Here is a 22,715-nt window from a genome sequence, read left to right on the forward strand (position 1 = left end):
GATGCACTGATCACCTGTACTTTGAACAGTCATTCTGCGCTGACAGCCAAAATTGGGATGGTGGGGGGGCACATTTTTATTCTTTCAATTATTCTGTATGTTTATAGGTTAGACTCTTACAGACTTGATGATGCCAAATATGTTTTTTTTTTCCCTTCATTTTTAATAGGGAAAATGTAGATGATTTGAATTTAGATTTGGTGTTTTTTTTTCTTTTTTTTTCTTAAAAGTAAAAAATTATCAGTCCCTTTTAGGATATCCAGGATTTATTTATTCTTATCAGTGCTTTCTTTCACACAAAGTGCCCAACAGGCAGGTAGTTGCTATCTACCTACCTGCCTGTTGTGCCTGGTGCTGTTTTTCGCTGACCGAGTGGTCACAGACAGCTCCTGCTGGCAATTCAGCAGCCTCTGCTGATGTCGTGTCTAAACAGCAGCGGTTTCTTTTCCATTCTTTTCCACTCTGCCCTATCGACAGGGCATGACTGCTGATATCATGCTGATTGATACAGCTCCCCCAGTTAGGCAGCGGGGATCAGGCTGTCAATCTGAAGTCCCGGATATTCCCTTTAAGCGTCACTGTTTGAGTGACAGTGGACCTCATATGGTTAACATCAGTGGTCAAATATAATTAAAAAGCTTCAAATGTGTACATTTTTATTATTACATAGTAGTTGGATTGAAAATGTTACCCTACTGTATATTTTCTTTTCCCCCGTATTCTATAAATGACATTGGCAAAATGCACTTTAAAAGCATTGTTTGTAGTCTGTAGAAAAAAAGGCCTGTAGTCACTCCACGTGACTGCCGAATCATGACTGTGTGCGATGCACTTTCTATCACAATTTACCTGTATTTCAAATGCAACTGGGTGTTCATGTGACCACATCTATGTAATTTGCATACTCACGGTCACATGCCAACTAGACTCCTGGTGAGACTAGTCAGCATGTGACTGCCCATTTGCACAAGAAATTCAGGGCAATTGTCGTGTAATCACATAGTGACTGCAGACATTTCCTCTGAGACCAGACAGCCCCTTTAATGTAAGGAAATCTAATGTGTTTTTGTCTCCCACAGGTTTCAGCCTTGCGAAGAATCTTGTGCACCCTTACGTTATATCTGTTCCCCACGCTGTATTTTTTTACATTTCTCTATTACACAGACCCTGGGTCAACATTTTTTGTCCTTTTCACTTATATAATGTGCTTGTATGGAAATCACAAAAGTGCAGCACTTCTTGGGTTTTGTGCCTTGTGCTTTCGTCAGACAAACATTATATGGATTGTCTTTTGTGCTGGAAACATTATTGCAGAAAAGGTGATGGAAGCATGGAGGACGCAGCTGAAAAAGAACGACGAGAAGCCTTCCTCTAAGAAATCATCACTCGAGATTGTAGAAGCTTTAAAGTTTCTCCTTCACTATTTACTAAGTCCCCAGCACATCCTGACCTTGGCCCTATTAACATGGCCTTACATTCTCCTGGTGTTGTGTTTTCTTGGGTTTATGGTAGTTAATGGAGGGATTGTGGTAGGAGACAGAAGTAATCATGAAGCATGTCTCCATTTTCCCCAGTTATTTTATTTCTTTGCTTTCACTCTGGTCTTTTCATTTCCAATTTTTACCTCCATACACAAAATAACAGAGTTCGTTAAATCCGTTTGCAGGCGTCCTCTGTTGTATGGAAGCCTGGCTTGTATATTTGTGTTACTCATTTGGAGGTTTACCTACGTACACCAGTATCTGCTTGCCGATAATCGCCACTACCCTTTCTATGTCTGGAAGAACATATTCCAGAGGCACGAGCTGGTAAAATATGCCCTGGTCCCTGGATATCTTTTTGCAGGTTGGGGCATTATTGATGCTCTGAAGAACAAGTCAGCTTTGTGGCTCCTGATGTTTTTTGTTTGCGTGTTATTTGCCACCGTTCCTCAGAAATTAATGGAATTCCGATACTTTATCTTGCCATACCTCCTCTTCAGACTAAATACATCAATTCCAACCACACGGAAGCTTCTGCTGGAGCTGGCACTGTATATCACTGTCAACATAGTCACGTTTTACTTGTTCTTGAATAAAACCTTTCACTGGCCAGAAAGTGAAGAAACGCAGCGCTTTATGTGGTAACGAACATTCAGAAATCTTTAGTAGTCTCTCCTACAAATCCCCCACTCTGGCAATTGGTGTGGGTCCCAGTTGAAGGGACCTAGAACCATCAGTTATCACCTATTCTGTGGATAAGTGAATGTTTCTGTAGACTGGAAAGTCTTTTAGGCCACGGTCCCACTATCAGTATTTGGTCAGTATTTTTTCTCAGGAGTGGGAGACAAAACCAGGAGTGGGTGATAAATGCAGAATTGGTGACTTGTTTCTATTATACCTTTTCTGTGATTGTTCCTCACCTGGTTTTGGCTCCCACTCCTGAGAAAAAATACTGACCGAATACTGATAGTGGGGCCGTGGCCTTAATTGGGAGTCTGAAATCTGAATCAGAGCAAGCACAGGTCCGTGCAGGAAGAAGAATCCTCACATTTTAAGATTGAAAATACTCTGGATAATTTTGGGGGAGAAAAAAAAAAAAAGCTCTCTCCAAACCTATCCAGCAGATTTATGTTCAAGGTACTATATAGCTCCTCTAAGTGCAAGGTCCACTTCAAGGACCCATGCTTTCTGTGACCTGGATTTCGGAGCTGACCACTTCCGTTGGATTGGTCAGTAATTTCACATGTAGTAGTAAATTAAAGTGACGGTTCAGTTTGCCAGATATGGGAGGTATGTGAGGTTGGACAGCTTCTAACCACTACAAGTAAAGTAGTTCATTACCAGGAGTTATTTACTTTGTTTTTCTTTCTAGTGATCAGTTAGGGAGGCCCGTGTCTCAATGATATGCACTATAAGGAGCATAATCTGCGGCTTCTCAAAAGTGGAGGTCCATTATTGTCAATTATTAACTATGCACTTCAATCAGGTATTCTCTAATACATATGGTATTATTTCATTGAAAGCCATTAAGAGAAATTATTCAATTCCCTTTTCCCAAATCTGTCCCTCCTAGGGCTGTTTGAATGATCAGTGTTTGTCTATTATACCTTCATTTAGTATTCTTCACTGTCGCCACAATGATGAGGTTCGCAGCTCCTCTAACACCTCTGACTACTCAAAATAATTTACTAGACGGATCAATAAAATCCCCGAGGCTGTGTTCTCATCACACTACAGTATGATGGGAAATGTCCATGATATACGATGGCTTACATTGAACTTGTACATAATTTAGAATTCAGGTAATGTGTTTGCCCATACATGGAAATGATTTAGCAAAAATTAAACGACCCTTTTGAATATATCTAATATTTTTTTTTTTTTTTTTTTTGATGGAACACTAGGTGGCAGACTTTCCATGTGGATATATAGGCTTTAGTTTTATTAGGCTGTAAACATTCCTCAGCATCTGGTGTAAAGAAATACAATGTTTGAACTGTTAATATGTAAATATATATTTTTCTATCAATAAAATGTTTACTACTGGAGGCATTTTTTTTTAAGTTTTCATTTTAGAAGTCAAGCTAACAATTTTAAATCTGTTTTCTTTAATCTCCTCTTATACCGCTGTGTTGTCTAGTGGGAGAATGGCATGGAAGCCCATTTCTCTGCTTGTTTGCGTGTTTCAGATCTGCAATAATGTATAAATGACATTTGATGGAAATGTTTAATTTTGCAAAACACATAGGCAAAGGAGACTTGGATGTCAGGTTGCCATCCCAGTGACAGCTTGGACGCGGGAAGGAAGTAATTGCATCTGTAATAGTCTGGATGTGGCTGAGCACAACCTTCACTGACATCCCTGATGCTGTGTTTGGAGCAAGTACTCGTCAAGCTGAGAGATTGAATCCTCTTATTCTAAAGGGCAGCGAGATGTAAAAGTGAGTGAAATGTTGTCTAGGATGGGGAGATGCGCTGACAAGTGTACTGGGAGAAATGTCAGATATGTTGTGTCACTTAACACTTTTCTTTATATAGATATCGAGCTGCCAGAACATGTATAATCCTGCTAATCGACCTCAAATAACTGCGTTTAAACTTTCTTTGTTCGATGTAACACTCTTTTAGAGTCTGTGTACTTCTAATGGACTGTTTGAATTTTCTATACCTCACAAATTTAATATTCTCCTATGTGTTAAAAAAACTGCTCTCATGAGACTCACTAGTGACTGCTAATGTGGTACCCATTTTTAAAAAAGGCTCCAGGTCTTTCCCAGGTAATTATAGACCTGTAATTGTAGGAAAAATATTTGAGGGGCTTATATACAGGAGAATGTGACAGAACATAAGTGATGATCAACACGGGTTTACGAAGAACAGAAGTTCTTGGTGGGTGAGCCTGTATGTACAGGTGCTTCTCACAAAATTAGAATATCATCAAAAAGTTAATTTCAGTTCTTCAATACAAAAAGTGAAACTCATATATAGAGTCATTACAAACTGTGTGATCTATTTCAAGTGTTTATTTCTGTTAATGTTGATGATTATGGCTTACATCCAATGAAAACACAAAAGTCATTATCTCAGTAAATTAGAGTAATTAACAAACACCTCCAAAGGCTTCCTACGCATTTAAAAAGGTCCCTTAGTCTGTTTCAGTAGGCACCACAATCATGGGGAAGACTGCTGATTTGACAGATGTCCAAAAGGCAGTCATTGACTCACTCCACAACTTACGAGGGTAAGCCACAAGTGGTCATTGCTAAAGAAGCTGGCTGTTCACAGTGCTGTATCCAAGCATATTCATGGAAAATTGAGTAGAAGGAAAAAGTATGGTAGAAAAAGGCGCACAAGCAACTGGGATAACCACAGCCTTGAAAGGATTGTTAAGAAAAGGCCATTTAAAAATTTGGGGTAGATACACAAGGAGAGGGCTGCTGCTGGAGTCATTGCTTCAAGAGCCACCACACACAGACATATCCAGGACATGGGCTGCGAGTGTCGCATTCCTTGCGTCAAGCTACTCATGACCAATAGACAACACCAGAAGCGTCTTACCTGGGCTAAGGAGAAAAAGACCTGGACTGTTGCTCAGTGCTCCAAGGTGTTGTTTTCAGATGAAACTAAATTTTGCATTTCATTAGGAAATCAAGGTCCCAGAGTCTGGAGGAAGAGTGGAGAGGCCACAATCCAAGCTGCTTGAGGTCTAGTGTGAAGTTTCCACAATCAGTGATGGTTTGGTGAGCCATGCTATCTGCTGGTGTAGGTCCACTGTTTTATCAAGACCAAAGTCAGTGCAGCCGTCTACCAGGAAATTTTAGAGTACTTCATGCTTCCCTCTGCCGACAAGCTTTTTTGAGATGGAAATTTCATTCTTCAGCAGGACTTGGCACCTGTCCACACTGCCAAAAGTACCAATACCTGGTTTAAAAACAACAGTATCACTGTGCTTGATTGACCAGCAAACTCGCCTGTCCTTAACCCCATAGAGAATCTATGGGGTATTGTCAAGAGGAAGATGAGAGACACCAGACCCAACAATGTAGATGAGCTGAAGGCTGCTATCAAAGCAACCTGGGCTTCCATAACACCTCAGCAGTGCCACAGACTGATCGTCTCCATGCCACGCCGCATTGATGCAGTAATTGATGCAGTAATTGATGCAAAAGGAGCCCTGACCAAGTATTGAGTGCATTTACTGAACATACGTTTCAGTAGGCCAACATTTCGGATTTTAAAAACATTTTTCAAGCCGTTGTTATAAAAAATTCTAATTTACTGAGATAATGACTTGTGTTTTCATTGGCTGTAAGCCATAATCCTCAACATTAACAGAAATAAACACTTGAAATAGATCACTGTTTGTAATGACTCTATATAATGAGTTTCACTTTTTATATTGAAGAACTGAAATTTATTTTTTGATATTCTAACCTTGAGATGCACCTGTATATACTCTTCTGACTATAGTTCCTGATATTTGTATGCATTTGTGTATTACATATTTACATTTTTAATAGGACTATTTGTAAAAGTGTTGGCACCATAATTTATTTTATTTATTCATTCTCTATTTAAGTTCTGATACCTACCTGTTAGCTTTATCCTGAATTCACCTGCATGTACTTGCTTTGGTTGGGCATCTGGACACACACATTTTCTGCCCATGCACTTTTTTACAGAATTTTACACCTCGAGGTAATTATTACCCTCCCCTTCCGCTTTTAGGCTCTCCCACCTACCTTATCTGTGCTTTTGCCATGTTGGATATTTATTTCCTTTCTCTTTGTTTTTAGTCCTATTTCTTAATAAAGATTTGTTCTTGCTATTTCTAATTGTCCAAGAACTTTTTTTATTTCCTTGTTAGTTGTTGCAATTTTTGTGTAATTGGGACACTTACCCTGCTTGGGGTTACAATTCTACAAGTTGACAAACTAACCTGATAAGTATTTCTGAAGAGGTGAGTCTAAACCTGGACAGAGGGGAAGCTGTGATGGAATGTTTCTGGCCTTTGCAAAAGCATTGGAGACTGTCCAACATAAATGCCTAATGGGTAAATTGCTGTCCATAGGATTAGAAGGTAAGGTTTGTAATTGGAATGAAAACTGTCTCAAAGACTGCATTCAGAAAGTTGTGGTGAATGACTTGCTCTGATTAGAAGTGGTTTACCCCAAGGTTCTGTGCTGGGTCTGCTATTTTTCAGCTTATTCATTAATGACACAGAAGATTGGATTAAAGGGGTTTTCCCACAAACAAAAGTTCATTGTAAAATTTGTCTGTCTGACATTGTATGGAACATACCACAGCTCCTGGGCAGGGGAGGAAGCAAAAGAGTATACAGACATTACAGCAGGAGATCACAGAGGATTCATTTGTGAGGTAAAAATATTGATTAAATACAGGCAGTGAATCACACATTTGGTACATGGAAACCAGACGGGATTCATGCCCACGAAATCGACCTCAATAAACCTGAGACGTCTAAACCTTAACCTCCAGATGCAGCCCCTAAATGTGGGAGAGAGGGCTGTGATCTCACTCGATGCAGCGAAGGCTTTCGACAGCGTCGAGTGGGAGTACCTTTGATCGGTTATGAGGGCTATGGGCTTTGGAACATCCGTCCTCTCATGGATTAAACTGTTATACTCTAATCCTAGAGCTAAAATCAGAGCTAATGGCTCCTTGTTAAACTCTTTTAAATTGTGTAGGGGGGCTGGACAGGGTTGCCCTCTCTCTCCCTTGCTATTTGCCTTGGCTATAGAGCCACTTGTTGTTAAATTACGAGCTAGTAGAGAGGTGAAAGGCTTTATCTACAATACAGTGGAGGAAAAAGTTGCATTGTTCCTTGGGGATACTGATAGTTCCCTGGTAAACACTATTGCAATTGTAAATGAATTCGGAGATCATTCGGGGCTTCAAATCAATTGAGATAAGTCTTGTATTAATTCCGGTAGATGAATTATCTCAACTCTAAGGTATACCAAACACGCTTGACAGTGGGACGGGAATTTAAATATCTAGTAATTCATATATCTGTTAATATTAGAGCCTTTGTATCTTTGAATCTGGTCCCCTTATACGCCAAGTTTCAACAAAAAATCAATACCTGGTGCAAAATACCCTTATCGGTCACTGGACGAACGAACCTGGTTAAGATAATACTGATGCCCCACCTGCTTTATATTATCCACAATACCCCGGTATGGCTCCCCTGAAACACTTTTACAAATTTCAGGCTATGTTTAAGGAACTGATTAGGAGAAAGGGGAGTGCTCGCATTAAATGACATGTTGCAGAGGGAAAAAGAGGAGGGGGGTCTTGCTGCTCCAAATCCATGGCTGTATTTCTTAGTGACACAACTTCAACAGTTCAAACTACTGGGTGATATTGTGACCGTGCTGCAAGATCATATAGAAGGAATCCTGATTATCCCCTTTTTGGAGGTTGGCTACCAGGGGAGGCAGCAAAAGAAGCTTCCAACGGTGCTCCTTATGATACAGACATGGGAAAAAGCTAAGCAGTTGTTAGACATAGATGGATATACACCATTTATCCCTATATGGCAAAACCCTAGACTCCCAGAGATGTTTAGGTTAGAGGGCTTGAGCCCCTGGAGAAAAGCTGGTCTGGCTGCTTATTGCCCAACTCCAGATAAGTGGGGTATTTAAAAGTTTCCAACAGCTAAAAGAAATTTCTTCTCCCAAATTAGTATTTCTTCCAAATACGACATGCTTGGCTTATTAAACAAGACAAAATAAAAAAACTTGAAATGGATAATCATTTATTATGCTCTATGGTTACAAACCAGAGCCATATAAAAGGAGCCATCTCTAGATTCTACAGAATACTGCTAGAACACTTTATTTCAAAACATCCATTAAGCCTTAAAGAAAAAGGGGAGAGGGAGAAGGATATTGGTATAATTGATCCTGATCATTGGGACATAATAATGTCCTCAGTTTCACTGCTGTCCACTAGTGACGCCTAGAGATTGTCACAGTTATACCTATTACACCGGGTGTATAGAACTCCTAAATTTCTCCATAAAATAGGAGTGCGAGCAGATGATTTATGTCCAAGGTGTGGGATGGGTCCTGCTGATATTTTACACATGTTTTGGGTATGTAGCTCTCGAAAATTTTTGGAAACACACTGTTGGTTACTTAAATGGTGTATTTGATGTAAATATCCCAATGCAACCTATAGTTTGTGTGCTAGGGTATGTAGACGGAGTAATTGAAGACGAAAATGAAAGGTTGGCGATTTAAAGGCACTTAACAAGTGTGCTGCTATAATTTTTCTTATTTGGTAAAGTAATTCTCCCCCCAAATTTAGAGAATTTAGTGAGAAGATGCATTTATTGGTTCGGCTAGAGGAAGGGGTATACAAAAAAGGAAAGCTTTGCACAAATATTATAAGATATGGGGAAGATGGAAAGCCTATCATGGTGCGTCGATTTTCTCATTACTAGCTTCTATATCTGGGTAAATTTCTCACTTTTAAGTATGCTATACATTGGAATGTTACATTAAATATATAACAACCTAAGTTACACAGGATGAATATGGGTCTATGGAAAATGGATGTGAGCACACCACAAAATGCTAGAGTACAACAATCTGAGACCACGTTTCTATGTACATGCTTATTGTCTTTGTATTGATAATGTGATAAATAGTATAGGTGTAATTAACTTTGTAAAATATTGCAGCCTCTAATTTTCGTACCATTGATTATTATTAAATTATACCAACAAGTTCTAGAATGAACAAAGAATGGGGAGGATTATATGGGAATTTGTGTTTAATGTTTATGTTGTATTTGGAAAAATTCAATACAAATCTTATCTGATTTAAAAAAAACAAAAACAAAAAAAAACAGGCAGTGAAATGTTTTACCTCACAAAATTTTTGACAAAACTGAGTTTTATATAACATTTCTTTTAGCCATAGCATGAAAGTAAGATTAATGATATTACTTTCATTACAAAATCTTCAATTTTGCTCAAATTATTTGATGCAAAAATGAATACACCCCACATCATAAACTGCTACATCTAGTATTTTGTATGTCTTCAATGATTTTAAGGACAGCACTAAATCTTCTAGGCATGGAATGAAGAAGTTGGTGAAAATCACTATTCCCCACTCTATAAACAACATAAAGCTTCCACCAGGTTTGAATTCCTTTTATTTGAAATCCATGAGGATTTGCTGACACTCTGCATTTTAGAGCAGCAAGAAAAGGTGAGCATCCTGCACACCTGTGTGATGTTTCGGTAGCTTTCCCTCTTTTCCTATCACCCATGACAGCACCACAACGAGAGAGGGGATCTGCCCTTCCAGGACAAGAAACCTACAGAATAAAAGGGCGGCACCTCTCCACCACCTCAGTTGGTTTCCTGTCCTTGAGGCCGGCGCTAGGGACCTGGAAGCGCCGTGGTGGGTCTAAGGGGGGCCTGTGCCGCCGGACGGGCACGAACAGCAGCTGCACCATTACCTTATGGTGGCCTGGCATCCGCGCATCCCGGTTGAGCAGGCGCAGGAAGTATCCAGGAAATCGCGCCCTAAGACGCACGCTGGTGAAAAAAGTAGCGGAGACCCATGTCTTCTAACATGTTTCCAGCTACTGTTTTGTACAAGGCTGCGGCCCTGATGACGAGTGTACCGGAGGGTCCTTGATGGGAGAACCTTAGACAGGCTTACCTGTTGAAGATCCGGATATGATTGAGCAGCGCCCCTGCCTGGGGTCAGCAGCGCAATGCATCAGTGGAGAACTCCGTACAGCTGGTGGTGAGTGATCTACGTGAATGTTCACCTTGTTTATGGGGCCCTTTCCTTGTTATGGTTACTATAGGAAAGGCTGAAGGAAGTTAGCGCAAAACTCAAAAATGGTTGTGTATGCGCTCTGTAAGACCAAATCTGGGCCAAGGGCCTCGTGCTTTAAATTTGGCTTTAGGACGGAAGCTGGACCTTAGACCTCTAGGCTAAAGTTAGCCACATGTCTGGGCCTCACAGAGCCTCATGATTTGGGCTTCAGAGTTTACCACAAAAATGAGCCTCAATCTGCTCAGTAAATGTTAAACTAACACTCAAAGGTTTTTACTGTTGTCCTCCAGTCCGTTTACTCTATCCATAGGACGGCACATGGTGTTAATACAGCACATGGTCTCTGTGAAAGTGTGCTGTTCAGCTGCGTCTCATCAGTTGGCTCCTTCGGGTGGGGCTAGTGTAACAATTTAGATTTTCCACCCAAAGGGAAGGTTTATCCCTCATTCAGATTGATTACTCTTTTAAATAAAAATCTGAGCGCAGTGCCTCATAAAGCCTCTTTGCGCTTCACAAAGAGCACATCATAGTGCCTCATAGCATAGCGCCTCATTGAACATCATAGGGCCTCATAGCATAGCGCTTTATAGCACATCATAGTGCGTCATAACATAGCGCTTCATAGTGCCCCATGGCACATCATAGCATAGCACCTTATAGCACTTCATAGTGCCTCATAGCATAGCGCTTCATAGCACATAATAGTGCCTCATAGCACATTATAGCATAATGCCTCATAGCACATCACAGTGCCTCATAGCACAGCGCTTCATAGCACATAATAGTGCCTCAGCTCCTCATGGCACATCATAGCACAGTGCCTCAATGCATCATAGTGTCTCATAGTGCTTAATAGCACATCATAGTGCCGTATAGCGCCTCATAGCATAACATATCATAGTGTCTCATAGCACTTCACAGTGCCTGTTAGTATCTCATGGGGCCTCATAGTGTCTCTCAGTGCTTCAGGGTGCCCCTGTGCCTTGTAGTGCTTTATAGGGTGTCTGTGCCTTGTAGCGCCCTTGTGCTTCATAGTCCCTCTTTTTAAAGGTACTGGTTGCACAACTAAGTTTGTCTGACAAAACCCAGTTCAGCGACTGTAAACTGTGCATGGCAAGCTTACCGAATTCAGGGTGAAAAATATCCTAGCCTCTATTTTGAGACCGAGGGTGGCAGTATTCCTGGCTGGTGCTCAGCTGGCTCGGTGGAATGCCGGTTAAAGGCAGGTGACAATAAGAGCGCTTCCTTAGTTTTGCAGGTTAATAGTAAACTTTGTAGGATTTCACTCTTAAAGGTAGGAGGCATCACATAGTGCTCATACGGCCATTGTGGGTTTGGTCCAATCAAGCGCAGTTTTATTGCTTTTTACAGGTTGCACAGAAGTCATAAGCACAATATTTCTGGTCTTGTCCAAGAGCTGACTAAATAGAACAGACCCTGACTACTCATATACAGCTCAGCTAACCCACCTTGATCAAACAAACTATTTATCCAGGGCAACCACTGATACTTGCAGACTCAGCTCAGGTGGAGTCTGGCCTGTGTCTCTGATTTAGCTCCAAGACACATACTGTCTGCTCTACTTTCCAGCAGTTTGACTAAGGTGAATGCCTAGCCTGCTCTGGTGCTTAGCTCTCCAGATGCCCTAATCAAGACCTGTAAAGCTATTATTTAACCCAGGCCTACCTGGGCTTGCTACAACCCGAAGGGGCTGTACAGATTCCTGAGAGTTAGATAATTGAAAATGGACTCTATAAGATCTGCTATTAAATCTGCAGTTCCAGATTGTATACCTCCTTAAACGCCTATACTACTATATAGCAATCAGGTTCCAATTCTCATGAAACATCAAATTTCCTGAGACTAGTTCTTGGCATAAAATGAGGAATTAGGCTTTCAGTTTGTGTCCTTCCATTCAGATGTTAATGAGCCTTAAGGCCTTATGGAGAATTATACTAGTTAGGACAACTCTCATATCGAATGAAGAGGCATTGACAATAGTTTACCTCAACTTTTTCGGGATTATGGGCAGATCCATCGAGCGCTGCAGAACTCACTGGGCAGTGAGGTAAGGGTTGTGGTCTCCCAAGGTAGAATAAGGAGTCCTGCTATATGTCAAAGTTAATAAGCAGTCTGGCCACAACTCTGAACAAGGCAATATTGCTGTTAATAACTCTAATCTCCTACATTCCAGTAGTAGCATGGTCACAGGTATATACCTGTGGGTTGCCTCTAAAGATCCGGTTCCTCTAACCTAAAGAAGCTTTAGGCAGTATATAAGAAAGCTCCATTCATCTATACATGGTCACCATGTAAAGGTCTTGTCAAACAACAGAGTAGCTTTAGCTTACTAAACCATTATGGAGGAACTCTGCCAAGATCCCTAATGACACGTCTAATCAGTTCAGATGGCGAAGTCTCACCTGTTATCTTTAACAGCACCTCATATAAAGAGGAAGAGAATTACAAGTGGATCTTTTTAGCCGTAGACTACTGGAACAGTGTCCAACCTGCATTGAATAAGCAAGGAATGTGAAAGTAAGTTTTGGATCTAGGCCCATTTCCAGTCCAAAGATGGCACCCTGGGATCTGAATCCAGTGCTGACGGCTCTAACAAGCCTTCGCTTGAACCCATGGATTCAGGGTCTTCACATTAAAGATGATTATCCCAGTGGCCCTGACTTCAGCATGGTAAGTTAGTGACATTCAAGCTTTGTCGGTTAATCCTCTGTTTATACAGATCCTAAAAGATGGGTTGGTTCCGGAGCTATCCTATCTTTCGAAGATGGCTTCCAATTTCCATAGAAGTCAGGAAATTTTGCACCCTACTTTCAGTGCTAATCCAGGGAATCCATGGCAGAACAATAAGAAAGCGGATGTCCCCATCAAGCATTATGTAAGGTTGCGATTCAGTCTTTACCTTGCACCTTCTATAGACACTATAGGCTTGATCTGGCATCTTCTGCTTTCCATTCCTTTAGGAAAACTGTTGTACAGGCTGTGGTCCTACCCTAACTTTAAAGTTTTTCTCTGTAAATCTCTCATTGTGGTGCTGTCATGGGTGATGGGAAAACACTAAATTACTTACCGGTAATGTAATTTTCCTGAGCTCATGACAGCACCCTTATATTCCCTCCCGTCACTGGTAGAAGTTGATCACTTCATTTCCTTTGTGGTGTTTGATTCACGCGGTGTGTAAAAGGAAAAATCATGGGATGTATAACTATTAAGTAGTGTCCTCTCATGCTCTGTAAACAACTGAGGTGGTGGAGAGGCGCCGCTCTTTTATTCTGTAGGTTTCCTGTCCTGGAAGGGCGGATCCCCTCTCTCGTTGTGGTGCTGTCATGGGCTCAGGAAAATCACATTACCGGTAAGTAATTAGTGTTTCTCAAGCATATGCTGCTTGTCCTAACCTACGATTTAAATAGGCGTCACCATGTGACTAAACAACCTGATATGCAAAAGAAAAAAATTCCCAAAAAATATAATTAAGCAAAAAAATAAATGACATACATGAATCAGTTCTAAACTAAATATAATGAATCCTCAAAATAAATATAGAATATACTAATTGAGTGCATAAGTCACATTCATCCTTTTTAATTTATCCTGACAATGCATATTATCAAGAGAATCACTTTATATTTAATGTCTGTTAAAACTCATCCATATTTATATAAAAAGAATATATACAGCGGGTGAAATAAGTATATTACCTAAGTAAATGTTTCTAAATGTGCTATTGACATGAAATTCTCACCAGATGTTGGTAATAACACATCCAATCCAAACAGGCTAAGAAATCAAACCATAGATGTCCATAAATTAGTGTAATTATGAGAAATAATACAAGGAAAAAGTATTGAACACGCTTACTGAAATGTAATTAACACTTCATACAAAAGCTTTTGTTGGTGATGACCGCTTCAAGACTCCTCCTGTATGGAGAAACTAGTCGCATGCATTGCTTGGGTGTGATTTTGGCCCATTCTTCCACACAAACACTCTTCAAATCCTGAAGGTTCCGTGGTCTCATTCTATGAACGCTGAGCTTTTAGTTCCTTCCATAAAGTTTCTATTGGTTTCAGGTGATTGGCTGGACCATTCTAGCAGCTTAATTTTCTTTCTCTGAAACCAACTGAGTGTTTCCTTAGCTGTGTGTTTGGGATTGTCTTGCTGAAATGTCCACCCGGAGTTCATCTTCATCATCCTGTTAGATGGCAGCAGATTTTTATCAAGAGGTACATTTTTCTATTCATCCTTTCTTCAATTATATGAAGTTTGCCAGTGCCGTGTGCTGAAAAACAACCACACGATGTTTCCACCACCAAACTTCACTGTTGGTATGGTGTTTTTGAGATGATATGCGGAGCCTTTTGACCTCCAAACATGTGTAATATGGCATCCAAAGAGTTCAATTTTGGTCTCATATGACCTATGTCTCATATGACCAGGCTATATTTTCCCAGTATTTCACAGGCTTGTCTAAATGTTGTTGAAGAAACTTTAAATGTGCTTGAACAAGCTTTTTCTTTGGCAATGATGGAGTCTTGCATGGTGAGCGTGCATACAGGCCATGCTGGTTGAGTGCATTACTTATCTTCTTTGAAACAATTGTACCTGCTGATTCTAGTGCTTTCTGTAGCTCTCCACAGGTGGTCCTTGGCTCTTGGATAATTCTTCTAATAATTCTTTTCACTCCTCAGTCTGAAAACTTGCACCTTTTGTCGTGGCCGCTTTATGGTGAAATGATGATCTTTCCAGTTCTGGATTATGACCCCCAACAGTGCTCACTGGAACCTTCAGTAGTTTAGAAATTCTTCTGTTTATCAATGCCATCAGTATGTTTTGCAACTATAAGATTGTAAAGGTCTTTAGGCAGCTCACTGGTTTTACCCATCATGAGATGTTTCTTGTGTGGCACCTTGGTAATGACACCTTTTTATAGGCCACCAGATGAACCACCTGATATTATTTTTCACTGAGTTGCAGGATTGCTTTCTACTTATAGATTTCAACCGGTGTCGTGACTTTCCATGGCTTTTTGCACCTCTTTCTTCCTGTATTTAATATTTTTTTCCCTGTGCCATTTCTCATTATTACACTTAACTTAATTTATTGACATCTATAGTTTGATTTCTATGCCTGTATGTATTGGGTGGGTTGTTACCGACATCTGGTGAGAATTTCATGTCAAATGGCACCTTTAGAAATATATTTACTTAGAAAATTAGTGATGTGTTCAATACTTATTTCATCCGCTGTGTATATATTATACACACAGTAGGGTCCAGAAATATTTGGACAGTGACACAAGTGTTGGCATTTTACCTGTTTATATAATTGTCATTGTGTTCTCGTGTGCATTTTTATCGTGTTTTTGTCTTTTTGGTGTCATGGTTTAAATGAAGCTGTTTTATTGTTATTTACTGGTATTTTAGCATTAACAAAACTTTATTGATATATTTGTTTACGTTTCTACCACAGAAATGCACTAAAACCACGTGCGTCTTTCAACTGTGGATTTTACACATCTAATGTAAGTATATGGGGAGAATCTGCACAGAAAACTCAGCATACCCACAAGAGTAATTGTTATGTTGCAGATTTGAAACCTGCACTGCATAGGCTATTCCTTCGTTAATCCATAATCAATTTAAGCAGGTAAAAGGTCTGTAGCTGCTTCCAGGTGTGGCATTTGGAAGCTGTTGCTGTGAACATTCAACATGCGATCAAAGGAGCTCTCAATGGAAGTGAAACCTCATTAGGTAGAAAAAAAATCAGTTGGGATGTTAGGAATGCCCAAATCAACAGTTTGCTACATTCTGTAAAGACAAGAGGAAAAAAAGTGCACTGGTGAGCTTCGGAACTCAAAAGCCTTTCCATGGTGAAGATAAACCTCTTCACAACATCCACCCAAGTGAAGAATACTCTCCAGGAAGTGGGTGTCTCAGTATATAAGTCAACCATAAAGAGAAGACTTAATGAGAACAAATACAGGGGGTTTACCACAAGGTGCAAACCATTAATCATCCTTTAAAAATAGACGATATTAGACTTTGGCAAAAAATATCTATAGAAGCCAGCTCAGTTCTGGAAAAGCATTCTTTGGACAGATGAAACTAAGATCAACCTGTACTAAAATGATGGGAAGAAGAAAGTATGGAGAAGGCTTGGAACGGCTAATGATCCAAAACACACCGCATCATCTGTAAAACATAGTAGAGGCAGTATGATGGAATGGACATGCATGTCTTCCAATGTTCTGCTAGTGTTTATTGACGATGTAATTGAAGGCAGAAGCAGCCGGATGAATTCTGAAGTGTACCGGGTGATACTTTCAGCTCAGATTCAACTAAATGCAGCAAGGATGATTGGACGGTGCTTCACAGTACAGAGGAACAATGTCCCAAAACATACTGCAATCAACAAAAAGCAACCGATGAGTTTTTCTCTAATAACCCCCCATGACAGCACACAGAAGGATGTAACCCCACCCTAATAGGGACAGGAAATATGAAGAGGTTTAAATAACCCCTCCCACATCCTCCCTCATCCTCCCTCCAGTGTTTTTTCCTGTCCCTATCAGGGATGAAGAGGTCATCCCCGGTGTGCTGGGCCAGCGACAGGCACTGGGGAGAAAATTACTAGCCGGGCAGCAGAGGATCGAGCTGTTTACCTCTCCTCTTCACACGCGCTGCTGCCGTCTCCTCCGAATTCGGGACCCCCTCCTCCAGTCTGCGCCCGCGGGCAAGGTCTGCAGGATCTTCTGGCTAGAGGCCTCTTTGAGCTCTCCGGCCCATCTCCTCCTCCACCCGTTGGATGCGCGGGCGATGCTGATCTCAAGGATGTGAAGTTCACGCCGCGGCGCCTGAAGTGACACCGGGCTGTGGATGATATCACTTCCGGCGGTTATGCGTTCTGCAGTGGAGCGCAGCAGACACAGGGGGGGAAAAGAGCGGTGATAGCCGCCGGTGATCACCTGTCTTCACCTGGACATCGGGGGAGAAGCCCTCTAATCAGAGGGAGGCGCTGGTCCAGTCGCCCATAAAGGAGCCCTGGACAGGAAGGCATCTGCATGTAGGACAAAACCATGTCTGTTGAAGCAACTTCTTGCTCTGTATCTGTAGAGCCCAGCGCCGGTCCGGTCCCAGTGAGTATGGCACTGATAGTTCATCTCCCAGATGCAGGTAATAGTGATTATAGCTCCCTTTTCCCTTCTTTTCCTTTCTTTTCCCTTCTCTCCTCTCTTGTAGGGGGACAAGGAACCTGCATCTGGAGACAAAGCTAAACCGTCACGCAGATGTCCCATCTGTACAAAAAAGCTATCGTGCTCCCAAGAAAGCCCCTATGCAAGGACTGTACTGAGAAAATTATCAGACAGGAACAACCCTCCTTAATGGAAGAGATAAAGGGGATTGTACATCAAGAGATCAAATCCTCCTTAGCCTCAGTCACTCTCCCTATGCCCTCACCTAGTCGGGATACTACATCTACTCCCTCAGCAGCCAATAAGAGGAAAATCAGCCCGCCAGAGGGAGGGGAGGTAGACTCAACAAAATGAGATGTATATCTCGGAAGATCTACCAGAGGAAGGTGAACTGAGTCCAACTCCTGATAACTCCCATCGAGAAAGATATTACTTTCCATCAGATAGCTTGGAGGAACTCCTCATGACAGTAAGGAGAACTATGGAGATCGAGAAAGAAAAGCTTTCCCAGACAGTACAGGATCAGATGTTTGGGGGGCTGCATTACAGAAAGAAATTATACACCAGAGTATTAGGGACTTGGTCTTAGAGGAATGGGAATATCTGGAAAAGAGGTTGAATACCCCTACGGAGTTAAAGGATAGATTTCCTGTAGACAATGAGACTGCAGAATGCCGGTCTGAAGTCCCAAGAGTGGATATCCAGATTGCACGAGTTGCAAAGAAAACCACATTGCCCTTTGAAGATTCTTCTCAATTAAAAAAACCCTTAATGCAAAATGGAGGGACTACTCAAAGTCCTGGGAGACCTCGGCAGCACTACTGGATCAACATGTTAGACTATAGGTTGAACTAGATGGACTTAGTTTTTAAGGTTGAAGGAAGACTATGTTACTATTAAACACCAACGCAGTCTCTAAGGGCGTAGATCAACTAGAGGAACACCTAGTCTCGGGCACCCCCGGAGAAGACATCTTAGCATCCCTACTAGTGTTGAGCGAGTATGTTCTATTAACCGTTGAGCCGAGTACGCTCGGGCCGAGCTCCGAGTATTTACAGCTGCTCGGTGATGAGGTTAAATCGCTCCTGTGTGCATGATTTGCAACTGTTAGACATTCCTCCCATGTAATAAAGCTGTCAAACAGTTGCAAATCATGCACACGGGAGCGATTTAACCTTATCACCGAGCAGCTGTAAATACTCGGAGCTCGGCCCGATCATACTCGAACAGAACATACTCGCTCAACCCTAATTCCTACCACTTCTACAGAAAGCTATGAGGTTTTTAGCAGATGCTTCTGCAGAATCGGTGAGAGTGGCGGCAAGAGCATCTGGGTTATCAAACTCCGTAAGAAGGGCCCTATTGTTGAAATCCTGGAGCGGTGATGTGGCATCAAAAATTAAATTGTGTTCCATCCCCTTTAAAGGGAAATACATGTTTGGGCCAGCCCTAGATGATCTTCTCGAGAAAACCTCAGACAAGAAGAAGGCCCTCCTGGAACCTAGAAATGTAAGAAAAAGGCCTTTTCGTCCCTCCCAGGAACAGACCCCTCAATATAGGGGTAAAGAGAAAACAGGACGATGGAGCTACCCAAAAGGAATAGGAGGCAAGAATCTTTTTCTCTCCCAAAATCAACGTCCGAACAATCCATGACGTCCAGACAGTCGAGGGTGGCGTCTCGAAATTTCTGCCTCAGTGGAAAGAAATCTGCTCAGACCCATGGGTCCTGAGGGTAGTCTAGTTTGGAGTAAAAAAAAAAAAATTCTCCTCCTATCCTCCACAGAGAATAAAGTTAACGCAGCTCTCTTCTCAAAGTCGGCAGGCCATCCTGACATCCGGTCTAGCCGACCTATTGTCCTCAGGGGTGATATCCCTGGTTCCTACAAGGGAGATGGGCAGAGGACATTATTCCAGACTCTTCCTAATAAAAAAAACAAATGGCACGCACCGAATTATGATCAATCTAAGGCCACTGAATCCGTATATCCACTCCCAACGATTCCAGATGGAATCCATCAGATCGACGGTCCCCCTGATAGTACAGGGCCATGTCATGTCCACAATCGATCTCCAGGATGCATATTACCACATCCCCATACATCCACTTTACAGGAGGTTCTTAAGATTCGCAGTGGCTCAGGGGGAACAAATAGTCCACTACCAGTTCAATGTTCTCCCATTCGGGATATCATCAGCCCCGCGAATATTTACAAAGGTCATGGAAGAAGTCATGGCTTATATCAGGGGTCAGAATATTTCCATAGTACCATACCTCGACGACCTGTTATTAATCGGGCCCTCAGTACCATTACTCCAAGAACATATACAGTTGACCACTCAGATCCTAACTTCTCTGGGCTGGTTAGTGAACCACAAAAAATCAGATATGGTTCCCTCCATGACAAAAAACGTTTCTAGGAGTACTATTGAATTCCCATAGCTAGATGTAATTTCTGCCCAAACAAAAACAGGTCATGCTAAAAGCAAAGATCAATGTCCTAAGAAGCAGGAGATCAGTATCATTGAGAGATGCCATGTCGATTCTTGGGTCTATGACATCCTGTATCCAGATGGTGGCCTGGGCTCCGGCATTTACCCGAACATTACAGACCCACATCCTTACGAATTGGGACAGATCTCCACGGTCTCTGAACAGGAGAATTCCTATACCACCACGGGTAAAGACCTCTCTATTCTGGTGGCTGAGCGTGAAGAATCCGAACAGAGGAGTACCATGGATCCAGAATCTGCTAGTAACCATAAGAGTGAATGCCAGCAGGAAGGGATGGGGAGCCATGGTCTTCCAAGAGCTATTCCAGGGTATATGGACCCAAGAGGTGAGCCAGCGCTCATCAAATTTCAGAGAATTAAAGACCGTAAAAGAAGTCCTCAAAGCAGCAGAGCCTCTGGTCCAGAAACCCACATACAGATATTTTCAGACAATATCACCACAGTAGCGCACCTTTCATCAAGGGGGCACAAGACCCGAAAGCTTAAAAGCAGTCTCTGCGAGAATATTTCCTTGGGCCGAAGAGCATCTATCCCTGTTGGCCGTTCATATCAAAGGTTCAGTCCACGTCCAGTATTTCATAAGCAGAACAAAGATTCATCCAGGAGAGTGGAGCCTAAACCCAGACGTCTTCCAGATGTTAGTCGAGAGATGGGGCTATCCAGAGGTAGATCTCTTCACCGGACACCAGAACGCAAAGGTACCTCAATATTTCTCACTGGATCCAAACGGCCCTTTCTTGGGCGTGGACGCATTCGCTCACCAATGGGAATTCAAACTAGTGTATGCCTTTCCCCCACTGCCTATCCTTTCAAAAACCTTACAAAAGATAAGGACCGAGGGACCACAGTAATCCTAGTGGCTCCTCTCTGGCCAAAAAGAAGTTGGTTCATGATGTTAACCAATCTGAGTGTGGAGAGCCCCCTAATCTTTCCTCCCATCTGAGATCTCCAGGGACTAATTCACCATCCGGATCCCGAGAGACTACACCTAGCTGCCTGGCTTCTGAATTCCTGATATTAAAAACAAGAGGCCTCACAGAGAAAGTCATCAAAACTCTCCAGAAGAGCAGGAAACCTGTAACGAACACCATTTACCATAAGATCTGGAAAACCTTCTTAAAGTGGTGTGCACCCACTCACCCAGACCCTCATAGGGCCGATGTGGCACAGATTCTAGATTTTCTACAAGAAGGTCTGGACAAAGGTCTCAGACCTAGTACTCTTAAGGTCCAGGTAGCAGCGTTAAGCTCATACTTTGATCAAAGACTAACTAAACATCAGTGGGTGAAGAGATTTATGACAGCAGCCTCCCACTTTCACCCTAGAGTAAAAGACTTGATTCCCCCCTGGGACCTTAACATTGTTCTGAAGGGGCTAACCCTTCCACCCGTTGAGCCCTTATCAGCCATAAGACTGGACAGGCTGACCTGGAAAATGACTTTCTTGGTTGCAATAACTACAGCCAGAAGAGTGTGTGAACTACAGGCCCTTTCGGTCAACGAACCCTGCCTGAGAATCTTGGAAGATCGTCTAATTTTCCGACTTGACCCTTCATTTCTACCTAAGGTGGTCTCAAACTTCCACAGATCTCAGGAGATAATTCTTCCATCATTTTGTGACAACCCAAAAGACAAGAAAGAAATGGAATTCCACACTCTGGATGTTTGGAGAATAGTACTACACTATCTTCAGGAAACAGAAGAAGGAAGGAAAGACAAGAACCTATTTGTCCATACACAAGGTCCAAACAGAGGAAAGAAGACTACCTCTTGAAGCTCATCAAGAGAATGCCAAGAGTGTGCAAAGCGGTCATCAAAGCAAAAGGTGGCTACTTTGAAGAACCTAGAATATAAGACATATTTTCAGTTGTTTCACACTTTTTTAAGTATATAATTCCACATGTGTTAATTCATAGTTTTGATGCCTTCAGTGTGAATGTACAATTTTCATAGTCATCAAAATACGGAAAAATCTTTAAATGAGGTGTGTCCAAACTTTTGGTCTGTACTGTACATCCTCCACCTAAGATCACATACTTTGACCTGCTTCATAATAATTGCCATGCCACCATAGTTTCACCCCCCCTGCCCTTCCTAGCAGATTATACTACCCCCCCTCCCCCTACAATGGCTGAACCGCTTCGACAGCCCATACATAGAAATGTCAGTTTTTCTACAGAAAATATCTAGATCTGTGTACCAATTGATTGCCAAGTGACCTATCTTCTTTTTCTATATATAAATCTAGGGCGTTCTCTAAAGACCCCATATTTAGCATCCTTCTTTAATAGCCTCCATGCTTCTAAACTATCTGAAGATTAGCATGATGATCGTAAGTAGAAACAAACATTTGTCATTTTTTTACTTTTAATAATCCTCATCTCATCTCTAGATTTCAAGCCGATTTCACCTCCCAACTCTGTATAACCTGTCATTTTTCCTTTGGCCAAACTTATTAGCCATCCTTTCTTTATTACCTTCATAAGCGCTTTCTTCCCTGCATATTCTGTGAATTCTAGTGACCTGTCTGCTAGGGATACAAATAAAGGGAACTTGTCACCAAAATCTCAGGTTAATAACATTACTAACCTGCCTGGCACCTGCACTTAATTTTTTCCCTGCAGCACTCCGCTAACTTTATTCTCCCCAGGAGCGTTTGGTTTCAGTCACGGGGGCGGCGCCGGTT

The 22,715-nt window shown here is 41.8% G+C and overlaps 1 protein-coding gene across 2 annotated transcripts in view; it reads left to right on the plus strand.

Moving 5' to 3' along the window:
- Positions 1-4,148, plus strand: part of ALG10 (ALG10 alpha-1,2-glucosyltransferase) — a 29,740-nt gene extending 25,592 nt beyond the window's left edge. For both annotated transcript variants that reach the window (XM_073652154.1, XM_073652155.1), the window contains exon 4: positions 1,080-4,148. In XM_073652154.1, the coding sequence (XP_073508255.1) occupies positions 1,080-2,126 (1,047 nt within the window). In that variant the 3' untranslated portion in view covers positions 2,127-4,148. The remainder of the gene's footprint in view (positions 1-1,079) is intronic.
- Positions 4,149-22,715: the final 18,567 nt, after the last annotated feature.

The sequence above is a fragment of the Phyllobates terribilis genome, unplaced genomic scaffold (assembly GCF_046119375.1).
Source record: "Phyllobates terribilis strain yellow unplaced genomic scaffold, ASM4611937v1 Scaffold_11__3_contigs__length_659146591, whole genome shotgun sequence".
Lineage (NCBI taxonomy): Eukaryota > Metazoa > Chordata > Amphibia > Anura > Dendrobatidae > Phyllobates > Phyllobates terribilis.